This window comes from Palaemon carinicauda, chromosome 31 (genome assembly GCF_036898095.1).
Source record: "Palaemon carinicauda isolate YSFRI2023 chromosome 31, ASM3689809v2, whole genome shotgun sequence".
Classification (NCBI taxonomy): domain Eukaryota; kingdom Metazoa; phylum Arthropoda; class Malacostraca; order Decapoda; family Palaemonidae; genus Palaemon; species Palaemon carinicauda.
Genome location: NC_090755.1, coordinates 14822915 through 14836747, shown reverse-complemented (window position 1 = coordinate 14836747; position 13833 = coordinate 14822915). Strand labels below are relative to the sequence as shown.

General features: G+C 37.1%; 1 protein-coding gene across 1 annotated transcript in view; it reads right to left on the bottom strand.

Annotated features, from left to right (window-relative positions):
* Window positions 1-13833, bottom strand: part of LOC137624319 (tyrosine-protein phosphatase 10D-like) — a 112568-nt gene that overhangs the window by 19171 nt on the left and 79564 nt on the right. The window contains exon 11 of the mRNA XM_068354981.1: window positions 8450-8685. Coding sequence (XP_068211082.1) covers window positions 8450-8685 — 236 coding nt within the window. The remainder of the gene's footprint in view (window positions 1-8449; window positions 8686-13833) is intronic.

The following is a 13833-nucleotide window of genomic DNA, read 5'->3' as shown; positions in this document are numbered from 1 at the left end:
TAACAAAATATCGTATTTGGGGGTCTTCAGATTTCGCGGTATTTTCGAATTTTCCGGAAAATCCGCGATATGTATATATATATGGGTTATGGAAAAACCCCGCGAAGTGGTGAATCCGCGATTGTCGAACCGCGAAGTAGCGAGGGTTCACTGTAATAGGTATTGCATTGTTTTTGGCCATCCCAGTACTGTTGCCAAATATTAGAAATCAAATTCTGAATGTTGAGTAAACAATCATCACAAAGATTTTTATTTTTTTCCTTGGCTCCCCCCCCCAAAAAAAAAAAACGCGAAGCAAGAAACCGCGATTAACGAGGTATGACTGTATGTTCACCATCCACCTGAACACCAAACTGCTGGTGTATTGTTCTCCAGACCAGGACCCAGGGGCAACAATGGAAGATGCCTTCCAGTACCCGTGGGACGGACTAGAGTTACGCATTCCCACTGTGCTGTCTGATTTGTCAGGTCTTGAGCAGGGTCCAAACATCCCTAGAGGTCAGAATAATACTGGGAGCCAAAAAAAGTGGCCAACAGTGGAGTGGTATACAGACCTGCTGGAACTTTTCTTGGAAATTCCAAGAGGTGGTTCTCTGCCAGTATCTCGTTCAAAAGAGAGGCTGTTCGGAACACCTTCCCGGATACATCTGAAAGTAGTCTACAGCAGTCTATCAAGCCAAGTGAAAAACATTCTGTGATTGATGTCGTAGGGGAATATTGCTTCACTCAAGGCCACTATTCCCCTGATTACCGACATTTTAGCATTCCTAAGGAAAGAGAAATCCCTTTCAGCCACTACTGTGAATGGCTACCACTAGACCTTGAGCGCCAAGTTTTCAAACTACTGTAATTAGGTACTTGAAAAGACCCCTATGAACACATACATAAAACTTTAGACAGGGATCTCGCCTTTCTCCTTGCCTTTAGCTTCAGCCAAGTACGTAAGTGAAATAAATGGTCTATCCTAACTAATGTCATATTCAAAAGGGTGGAAGGAACTATCAATTTCTTATGTTCCAGAGTTTGTGGCCAAACCTCAAGATCCAGTAGTTTAGGATGCTAGATTTGACTCACGATATAGTTCCTCAAAAGAGGTAACTGATGACCAGGATAAGCTTTACTTTACCCCAAAAGGGAAGTCAGATAGCATCTGAAAAGAACAACCTACCTTAGACCCAAGATTCCAGATCTATTTGTGAGCACAGGCCTCTCCAATAAGAAGGTATCCACAAAAATTTATTTCCTCCATGGCTAAGAGAAACCATTATGAGAGCATAAAAATCCTTGGGGGAAGTATCACAAAGGGACCCTATTTAGAGCACATGATGTTCATGGTTTTGCTGCAACCCTGGTGTTCTGCAAGAACCACTCAGTAGCCCAAGTTCGAGAGCTGTTGTCAGAAAAAGACATAACACTTTAACGGATCACTACCGAAAAGATTGTTCTCACAGATCTTTAAACACTTTTTCTTTAAGCTCTATTGTTGCAGCTCAACAAATAGTTTAGCTTAAGCTCTTACAGGATACCTAATTGCTCATCATGCATCCGTTAATTCTCTACATTATAGATTTAATGTGGATCAAATCTGATAGTACAGTACTCACAAGACAGATCTAGAGTACTTGCTTGGATGACACCCTAATGCAGCTAAGAATAACACGTTCTCATTTATATATGATTATATTTGATGCTTGATATTCATATGGCTTTATCTCTGCCTTAGACTGAAACTAAAGTACATTGACACTACAACCCTGCCTCTTTACGAGCTGGTTGGACTGTGTTGACGTATTCACTTGCTTATCTCTACATGTAACTGTCATAAAGAGAGTGAATACCTATTAACTTTGACTTCACTCACCTTGGGAAGACTCCTATCTAAATGACTCAGAAGTTTGTATCCGCATTGGAATAACTTACAAATTTTAAAAATATTTTGTATTTTTCTTAGCTATACAAATGTAAGTCATTTAAGCAAAGGTCCTGCCTCAACCACCCCATAAGTCATTGACCAAAATAGAGTGAAGTCTACCAGCAGCCACGCATAACACTACCCAGCTGTGGGGTAACTAATCCTTATGCAACACAGCCCTTTTTCTTTTATTATTGTCTGGTCATAGAAAATGGAAGTACTGTAGGAGTAACCCATTTAAGTGAATCAGGTTTGTATAGCTAGGAAAAATACAATTCATTTTGAAAGCTTGAACTATTTTCAATTGAAAATATATTTTTCATAAACAAATCTTATAAGCTATTTGGAGGAAAATGCATTTCTATGTGGTTTTATAAATTTTCAGGATGGATATTCCCTTCAAATCCTATATGTGAAAATAATTCACTTGATGCAGATATAAATTTGCATTATGTATTATAATTACACTTCCAGAAATGTTCTACAGGATTTATAAAATTGTTTTCATCCAATTACATTTAGTTTCAGGCAGGGGGGAGTAACCTAGTTGGATCCAGATCTGGTGCCTGGAGGTACAGGCCATTTTCTAAATCTTCTTCTGATACAATATACAATGCAAAGCAACATCATATTTTAGACTAGCCATAAGTGGAAGTATGTGGAGCATTAATAGATGGTCTTGGCCATTAAACTCTCATTGCAACTAACCCTGCAACCTAGATACTCTTTTAATATTGCATCGTGGACATTAACTTTATGTATATACATTGTGGATATTGCCTTTTCATTAAAAATCTCAATTAGGGTAAAATGAAATTCCTCTTTACATGATATACTACTCATAAAACTGAACCTTCCGAAGTTACCAATTTGCTATTCGCCTATACTGTATTTATACTTTTACCAGATGTTTAAAAATAATTGACTTTACCCTATACATATATTGAAAAGAAGTCTTTCCTTGGGAGTTCATACTGCAATCATACAATCATAGCAATTGTCACCAGAAAATCAGGATTTGAATAGAGGTTGATTAGAGGGACCAAAAGGCTATGAAACATATGGCAAGAGTGGGTCATAATGGGAAAAGTAACCAGAAAGTAACATCATTCGTGGCAGTGAAAATTACTTCTCATGATCCCCAAGAACAAGACATGACAACAAGAAGGGTTTCATAGGAATACTGTACTAGGGAGAATAATAAATCATCACAAAAAGAGATGAAGAACTACTGAAAAGTAAATTAGATCTAGTACATTGTTAAAAGATGAGAAATTAGTAATCTGATCAGAAACTGAATTCTATTCTAGGCTAGTTGTGTATTATATCAGTCATTCAGGTGTAATGCTCGGTAACTAATTTATAGCTAAGGTTTTACAAAATAGAGAATAACTCAAAAAGCACTCAACTTGGGGAGAACACCATCCGAGAGAAACCCAATTAGAAACTCCAAAAATAGGTAAAATCATGTGTCAACTCTTTTAAGAGCCAGGAGGTGATTTGCAAAAAAAAAAAAACTAGAAACCCACAAACATGAAATACCATAACTACAATAAGATAAGAACTTTGGCTATTGATATAACAAGTCAAACATGCTGACAAACTGGATTATAATACCCCCCAGTAATGCATACAAGAACACTGAAGAGGTCAATAGAAAAGACTTTTAAAATTAGCAGTAGCACAGCAAGCCTATATAAAGAATAATAGAGGATATAATCCCTAGCTTCTCAGCAAGGCATCAATGAACATGGTCACATTAAGAGGAAGGGAGTCCAAATGCAGTTCAACTTCAAAACAAGTAAAAAAACTGATGTGAAAACTTGCAGATTCTATAGCTGAAACACTAAATAACATACTCTAACTTAATGGAGATGGTAAATATTGAGTAACTTGTGCAAGGAAATTTAGGAAGAAAGTTGCACTTACATCCATTGCAATAGCAAATACTGTAATTATAAATGGGCACAATGGCTAACCATGAAACAAATGTAAATCTGAATGATAAAACACTGATCATGCTTGGTTAAATTATGTAGTTGAAACTAGAATGTGCCCCAGACCATCACAAATATACAGATATACTGCAGCCACTGGCCAAGTGTCCCAGACTACTTTTGATCTAAGGTAGAGTTCAGTGTGCTAATACTGTATGCATCCAGGCATGAGAATTGAACCTAACTATTTTTCCTCCTAATAATGACCGGTTCTATATCAAGTTGCACTTATTGTGGTAGATCTCAGAAACATTGCCTAAGTGCAAGTACATATTTGTATATACTGTGTCTGTTTATTAATTTAAATATTGTTCATATAGGTGTATATGAAATGTAATTTTTACAAGATCTTGTTTCTTCTAGTTAATATCGTAATATAGTTCCTTGGTCCCTCCATCCAAACGAACTACCAAAGGAAGTCCATAAAAATAAAATAGTAGTGGACTTCCAGATCCAGATATTAAAAATACAGGTCTGGATTCTTACTGCGATCAATATGATAGAATTACTAAATTACCTTGTATCAGAAGCAAGCCAAGATTAGGTTCACTACACAAAATAGCCTTCAGGAAACAATTATTTACATACATATTCTTTTGGTTAAATATTTTTAAAATATTGATGCCTAAGGGTGGTGGGATAAAAATATATTGTTTACATGAAATTTACTTCTACTACCAAGGCTGTATGTTGCATTTATGGATAGCTTACGATAGAGTTAATAGGGAAGCAATGTGGAGTGTGATGAGGTTAAAGGATGGAAGGTTGTTGCAAGCAGTGAAAAGTTTATATATAGGCAGTAAAGTGTGTGTTGGGATAGGAAATGAATTGAGTGAGTGGTTTCCAACGCGAGTGGGACAGACAGGGATGTATGATGTCGCAATGGTTCTTCAATGTCACTGTTGATGGAGTTGTGAGAGAGGTGAATGCTTGAGTGTTTGGTAGAGGATTGAAACTAATGATAAAAGAGAGTGATCATGAGTGGGAGATGAATCAGTTGTTGTTTGCGAAGGATATGGTATTGATAGCAGATTCGGAGGAGAAGCTAGGTTAAATAGTGACAGAGTTTGGGAGGGTGTGTGAGAGAAGGAAGTTGAGAGTTAATATGGGTAAAAGTAAGGTTATGAGATGCACGAGAAGGTAGGGTAATGCTAGGTTGAATGTAATGTTGAATGGAGTTTTACTTGAGAAGTAGATCAGTTTAAGTATGCTGAAAATGGTGGAGTGGAAGCACAAAGAGTGAATGAAGGATTTAAAGTGTTAGGGGAAGTGAAGGGATTGGTAAAGAACAGTGTTAGGAATGAATGTAGAGAGAGTTCTGTATGAGAAAAGGATTGTACCAACTGTGATGCATGGATCGGAGTTGTGGCGAATGAAAGCGATAGAGAGACAGAAATTGAATATGTTCGAGATGAAGTGGCTGAGGAATATGGCTGGTGTATATTGATTAGATAAGGTTAGGAATGAAATGGCGAGAGTAAGAACGAGTGTAAGAAATTAATTAGCAGAGTAAATATGAATGTAATGCCGTAGTTTGGCTATGTAGAGAGAATGGAAAATGCCCATCTCCTGAAGAAGGTGATGAATTCAAGAGGTGATGGGAGAAGTATAAGAGGAAGGCCAAGGTTTAGGTGCAGGAATTATTATTATTATTATCTAAGCTACAACCCTAGTTGGAAAGGCAGGATGCTATAAGCCCAGGGGCTCCAACAGAAAAAATAGCCCAGTGAGGAAAGGCAAAAAGAAAAAAGAAAATATTTTAAGAACAGCAACATTGAAATAAATATTCCCTATATAAACTATAAAAACTTTAACAAAACAAGAGGAAGAGAAATAAAATAGAATAGTGTCCCCGAGTGTACCCTCAAGCAAGAGAACTCGGGTTAAAGACAGTGGAAGACCATGGTACAGAGGCTATGGCACTTCCCAAGACTAGAGAAGAATGGCTTGATTTTGGAGTGTCCTTCTAGAAGAGTTGCTTACCATAACTAAAGTGTCTCTTCTACCCTTATTGAGAGGAAAGTGGCCACTGGACAATTACAGTGCAGTAGTTAACCCCTTAAGAGAAGGATTGTCAGGTAATCTCAGTGTTGTCAGGTGTATGAGGACAGAGAAGATTATGAAAAGAATACGCCAGACTATTCGGTGTAAGTGTAGGCAAAGGGAAAATGAACCATAGCCAGAGAGAAGGATCCAATGTAGTACTGTCTAGCCAGTCAAAGGACCCCATAACTCTCTAGCGGTAGTATCCCAACGGGTGGCTGGTGCCCTGGCTCCAGGAGATTGGAGAATAGATGTGAGAGATGAAAAAGCATTATAGAAATAGGAATGAATGGTGGGCGATTGTGACGCAGTTCCGACAGGCCCTGCTGCTTCCTCCGATCACCTTGGTGACCGCTGAGGTAGTGGTAGTAAGGGATTCAGCATATGAAGCTTTATTTATGGTGAATAATGGGGCACACTAGCAGCACCAACCAAACTCGGCTTAATCCCCCCACAGGCTGGGAGGAGAAAAGTCCCCTTTCGTTGTTTGTTTTTTGGTCGGCTACCCCAAAAAATTGGGGGAAGTGTATTGGTAGATGGATGGACCAAGGCTGAAAGCTTTATCAAATTATCTATTAATGGCAAAAAGAAAACTTTACATACCCTGAAATATAAGGGTCTTAAAATATATTTTAGCATCTCGCCCATCAACAGCTATTTTTATGACTATCTACCTGTTAATGCAAAATAACACTAAGTACATGTCACACAAAATACAAAATAGTTAGGATAAAAGTATAAAAAATCAGCATGGTATTTTCTCTCACTTTTTACATAATCTATTTAAAGAAACTGAAATCTGTAATGCTACTTATTTCAAGGAAAGTTCATCAATACCATACTAAATTTTTGCAATTTGCTAAGAAAGCTGATTACCCCAGTAGAAAATTGGATGCTTTAATCTGGAGTGTACAAACGCCTGATATGCTTTGGCAAGTATGCTGACCATCATCTTTTCTTAGATCCAGTACCAAAAATCTGCATACCATTAAGCCCTGAGCCACCAAATGAGATTATCATCAAAGGCTAGACATTCAAAATATATATTTACACATAAAACTAATTAAATGGGAGTCATGCTTATACCTGAATCAGATCTGACTGATCAAAATGAACTTTTTTTTACTTTTGCAAATTATAGATGACTGCATATGCCTTCATGACAGGGATTTTGTAATTAAAGTTCATTGAGTAAATCAGATTTCAAATTCAAGGTTTCGTAAGAAAAACTAAGATAAATTCACTTATAAAATATTACTGTAATATATAACTTTGGTAAATGCAGACAAGGTAAAACCCTATGTAGGTCAAGAACACTGGTTAGTAAAAACACATGAAATGACATAGTAAATGATAGAGTACAAACCAGAGGTGCTATCACTATTGTTCCTCCCTCTAGGTTTATTGAATAAATTTGAGATCACTATCTTTTATGCTGCATTGCGTATTTTTTTATTTTCTATGAAAAATATTTTTTAATCGCATGTTCAGAAGTTCATATATGTAACTATTATGTCGATTACTAAGTATATGTTCTTGATTATTGTGTTCATAGATTATAGATTGTTAATGACACTGCTTATTTCGTATATACTATCTATAAAGTAATTTTTTCTTGCTTGTGGTTAGAGTGCATGAGCCTGAATAATAATGTAAAATATTATTTGTAAGAAAACTAATCATAAGTTATTATATCCCTATTATGAATCCTTTCAGAAACTAGCATAACATATTCTTTCATAAGCTTATTTGGAAATTTTGCATGTGTCAAACATCTAAGCTTTTAATCACTTTATACCCAACATGAAACAAAGAGAAGGCAGGACTTTACAATTAATAGAAGCCTATTAACTGAACATTTTCACACAAATTAATCTTTAAATCTATCAGAGGACATTTTGATACATTTATATTGATCTAATAAACAAAAATCTCCTAAAATCAAATATGTGAATCATTCTAATAAAGGCCAGCACATCAGGCTGGATTGAATTAGACAGTTGATGTGAAGCATCACCTAGCTGATATAGTTTACCATAGAGTCTCAAAGAGAGCATCCCAGACCATAGCATACTAAGGTGAAGGCTATCAAAGTAATGAAGAGTGAGACTTATTCTAACTCTTTAATGTTTGAAGTTGAAAAGTAGAGTGCTTCATCAGAGAAGCACAGGTGAACCCCAGATGAACACTTTAGTTATCAGTCTAATGTTCTGTACTTAAATTTTTCAAAATGGTAAAAGTACATGAGATACATTAGCTTTGACAAGTCTTGAAAACTGTCTGATAAAACTTAATGCCATTAGAATGTTTAATTTACAATAACATCTAGACAGCACAAGCATAAATTTTGCAGCCAGAACAATAAAAAATCGATCTGAATGAACAATGTGCATAGATATAAACAAGATGTTCAAAAGGAACATACAATCTGCCCAGCAATTAATCCCTTTACAAACAACTGCTAAATAGAGCACAAAAATCAAAACTAAACACTTACCGTCAAAACCCGGATTATCGTGAATTTCTTTTGGAGAATATTCTTTATCCCTTTGATGTAATACAGATAACAGACATTGGTGGATACAAATGTATTGTTGCTCTGCCTGTACCATGGATACACGTTCCCTTCTCATATTATATACAATTCCAAAAATATCTACTTCATCTGTTGTTTCCATAGTGAATAGCAGTTTGTCAATAGCAATGAAAGTACCTGACCGACCAACTCCAGCACTGAAAAGAAATGTTAATTTTTATTTTCAATTGAATCATGTCTAAAATACTACAACATTTAAATTCTCCCTCTCATCTATCTATCTATCTATCTATCTATCTATCTATCTATATATATATATATATATATATATATATATATATTACCTATTTATATACATACTGTATATAGATAGATTGATGTGTGTGCATGCGTGTCAAATTGATTACAATGCACACTGACATACCTTAAAGGTCAAGTATTTATTTTAATAAACCTCCCATGATGTTTATATTGATTTGTCTCAAAAATGCAGTTTATCAACAAAAATTCCCAATTGCTTTCCTCTCAATAGACACGTCTCTAGTAAAGTAATGAGACACTCGAGCGGTTTAAGGCAAGAAGAAAAGTGCTAGGGCCTCTTTGTTATTTCAGTTTCTCTGTCGACATTGGTTCTACTGAACATACACTTCTTCCAGACTGATAAGTTTGATTGCATTTTAAGCTGTCCTCCTCTGAATTTGTTAGTGATTACTGCATAGGGATAGCACTGTGATTTAAACTATTGTGAGGAGTCCAATTACCTCACTGTTTCTTAGAAATAAAGTATGTTTCAAGTTGAGTGCTAAAGAAACTTGCTTTCACTTCAGGAGGAAATCCAGAAAAGGCTATGCTAGTTGTTTATAGTAGATAGGGTGACAATTATAACATTCCAGCCAAGTATTGAAAGTGATGGGATTCAAAGCTCTTAACTTATTTAGCTTCCTTTGTTTATCCTCAGAAGGTCAGTAAATCTTCCCTTGTAGGCTGTTATTCTGATCTTCCCTACCCAGTTGCTAACACCAACTTGATTTCCTAAGTTGTGTGTAGTGGTAATAATGTTCCATTCAGTAAGGCTTCTTAATGTTCACAGCACCTTACAGATTCAAAATAATCTCGCAAAGCAGCCTCCAACTAAACCCTTGCACTTCTGCATTCCAAGTCACTATTTTAGACAACACATTACAAGGCAGAAGACAGTTATTAGTCCGGGTCCTTATATTCATCCAGTCGCTAAAAAAAGGGCTCTTAAGCAAACTAGTTTTTAATTTGTGAAAGGCTTTTCACATTGTATGATTCTTTTAACATTTTAATGTTGTTGGTTATTGGCTGCACCATTTTTTTTTTATGTTGGTGCATTTCATTCTTTGTAAACTCGGCCACTAGCTCATCAAAGATCAAAATTAGCAGGTAAATGTAAGTACTACTTTTACTACCAGAATGAGTCTTACTATGAAGAAGACTTAAAAGAAAAATAGAAGGATTACGAGTATGTCTATTCAGAGAAAGATATATAGGAAAGATAAATAACTTTGATAGCACATGTAGGGAAAAAGACAAATACATACATGCATATACCAAGGCACTTCCCCCAATTTTGGGGGCTAGCCGACATCAAACAAATGAAACAAAAAAAAAGACATCTCTCTATGTTCCTCTCAGCCTGACAAGGGACTCAACCGAGTTCGGCTGGTACTGCTAGGGTGGCACAGCCCAACCTCCCACATTATCCACCACCGATGAAGCTTCATAATGCTGAATCCCCTACTGCTGCTACCTCCACAGTCATCCAAGGTACCGGAGGAAGCAGCAGGGCCTACCGGAACTGCGTCACAATCGCTCGGCATTCATTCCTATTTCTAGCACGCTCTCTTGCCTCTCTCACATCTATCCTCCTATCACCCAGAGCTTCCTTCACTCCATCCATCCACCCAAACCTTGGCCTTCCTCTTGTACTTCTCCCATCAACTCTAGAATTCATCACCTTCTTTAGCAGACAGCCATTTTCCATTCTCTCAACATGGCCAAACCACCTCAACACATTCACATCCAATCTAGCTGCTAACTCATTTCTTACACCCGTTCCCACCCTCACTACTTCGTTCCTAACCCTATCTACTCGAGATACACCAGCCATACTCCTTAGACACTTCATCTCAAACATTCAATTTCTGTCTCTCCGTCACTTTCATTCCCCACAACTCTGATCCATATATCACAGTTGGTACAATCACTTTCTCATACAGAACTCTCTTTACATTCATGCCCAACCCTCTATTTTTTACTACTCCCTTAACTGCCCCCAACACTTTGCATCCTTCATTCACTCTCTGACGTACATCTGCTTCCACTCCAACATTTTCTGCAACAACAGACCCCAAGTACTTAAACTGATCCACCTCCTCAAGTAACTCTCCATTCAACATGATATTCAACCTCGCACCACCTTCCCTTCTCATACATCTCATAACCTTACTCTTACCCGCATTAACTCTCGACTTCCTTCTCTCACGAACCCTTCCAAATTCTGTCACTAATCTGCCAAGCTTCTCTTCCGCGTCTGCAACCAGTACAGTATCATCCGCAAACATCAACTGATTAACCTCCCATTCATGGTCATTCTCGTCTACCAGTTTCAATCCTCGTCCAAGCACTCGGCATTCACCTCTATCACCACTCCATCAACATACAAATTAAACAACCATGGTGACATCACACATCCCTGTCTCAGTCCCACTCTCACCGGAAACCAATCGCTCACTTCATTTCTTATTCTAGCAAGCAGTGAAAAGTTTCTACAAAGGTAGTAAAACCTTTGTAGAAACTTTTCACTGCTTGCAATAACCTTCCACCAACTCCATATAACCTCATCACATTCCACATTGCTTCCCTATCAACACTATCATACGCTTTCTCCAGATCCATAAACACAACATACACCTTACCTTTTGCTAAATATTTCTTGCATATCTGCCTAACTTTAAAAATCTGATTCATACAATCCCTACCTCTTCTAAAACCACCCTGTACTTCTAAGATTGCATTCTCTGTTTTATCCTTAATCCTATTAATCAGTACTCTACCATACACTTTTCCAACTATACTCAACAAACTAATACCCCTTGAATTACAACACTCATGCATATCTCCCTTACCCTTATATAGTGGTACAATACACGCACAAACCCAATCTACTGGTACCATTGACAACACAAAACACATATTAAACAATCTCGCCAACCATTCAAGTACAGTCACACCCCCTTCCTTCAACATCTCAGCTCTCACACCATCCATACCAGATGCTTTTCCTACTCTCGTTTCATCTAGTGCTCTCCTCACTTCCTCTCTTGTAATCTCTCTCTCATTCTCATCTCCCATCACCGGCACCTCAACACCTGCAACAGCAATTATATCTACCTCCCTCTTATCCTCAACATTCAGTAAACTTTCAAAATACTCCATCCACCTTTTCCTTGCCTCCTCTCCTTTTAACAACCTTCCATAAATTCAAATAAAATAAAATAAAGAAATAGGAAAAACTAAAATACATTGCATGTATACTAGAGGCACTGTTACAAAGGCTTTCCTTCAACCCTGAACCTGAGTAAATGAGTAGCAGATTCCATACCAGTTATAAGCAACTGGTGTGAAGTGCATTATGCTAAAGTCTATTTTTTTTTACGGGTAAATGAGAATGACGAAAGCACTGAGCTATATCCTGAATGTCTTGAAAAATATCCCTTTTTAAGTCATATGTAACTTTAGAGGTAAAAAAATAACCTAGTAAGTTGTTTAAGGTAAGTTTTGATGCTGTCTTTCCCTCAAGTATTCGGAGATGGCTGATTCCAAGACTAGGTATACATCTTTATTCTACTTTTGTTTAGTCTTTAAAGGGTGCGACTCATGACCTCTCCTTGGAATTTTGGAAATTCTGATTTTTGCATATTTGGCTAGAGAACACATATGTTTCATGTTTCATATAGTATTTTTAATGAGAAATTGTTTTATGGCTAAAACATCCTTTTCTTATACAGTATTACACAAGCATATTCGATCCCTTATGCAACCTTTTTCTGAAGGGTATTTATTTATTGTATTTTTCTTCAAGAATTTGAGGGGAAAATATTTTTGTCATTATCCCATGGATATCAACAGCAAGATTTTCTCATAACATCAGGAAGCAATTATCATTTTCTTCTTTTCTCAGTGGTATTGTAAATGAACGTTTGCTAAACTGTACATTTCTCTAAGTTATATTCATCATATTTTGCCTGCTTGTTTATATATTTAACATTTTTATATTATGGTTATGCTAAAAGATGCAGAAAGTGCCAGATGATAACTAAATACAGTACACCTAAAGCGTAAGATTTACATCAAAATTATGCAGACGAGGGTATATTATGCTAACACTATCTTACTAATGTGGACATTTTGTACATGTAGCGTATATATTTCTGATTTGAGGGAAGGAAATTGCCACTTCTTGGTAATTAACCCAGCAATATGATGATTATGTCCTTATGATCTCCAGCGATGAGGAAATTTAATGCTTACAGCCCATAAATATTTACAGTATACTAAAGAATATTCAACTGATCTCTACAAAAACAAAAACTTTGAAGGCTGTATTTGTTTGTCTGCTCTATTATATATTTACAATATTTATATTACGGATTAGAGGCCCCCTGTGGCCGCGGGGGCATAAAAACAATTAGAATAGCGCCAACGTTATCCCTGCATGTCGTAAGAGGCGACTAAAAGGGACGGGACGAGGGGGCTGGGAACCCCCACTCCTGTATCTACATCCTGTGAGACATCGACAAAGAGATGGAGCTGGGGGGAGAGTGACTGCTCTCCACACTCTAGTTTTGGGGTGTTTGGATGTGCGTGGATGTAGTACAATAGAGAGTAAAAGATGTGAAATTGGAAGTATGTTTAGGAATAGAAGGATGGATGTATTGGCCTTGTGTGAGACAAAGATAAAAGGAAAGGGTGAAGTGATGTTTGGTGAAATGTCTGGTAGAGTGTCTGGGATTGAAAGGGGGAAGAGCGAGAGAGGGTGTGGCTTTATTGCTGAGTGAATGGATGACAGGTAAAGTAGTGGAATGGAAGGAGATATCATCTAGGTTAATGTGGGTAAGGGTTAGGTTGGGTTGGGAATGTTGGGCGTTTGTCAGTGCGTAAGGGCCAGGTAGTGAGAAAAGTGAAGAAGAGCGGAATGAGTTCTGGAATGAATTAACTAGGTGTGTAGAAGGACTGGGTAGAAGGAATTATGTAGTTGTCATGGGTGACTTAAATGCTAGAGTGGGCGCTGGAGAGGTAGAAGGTGTCATTGGGAAGTA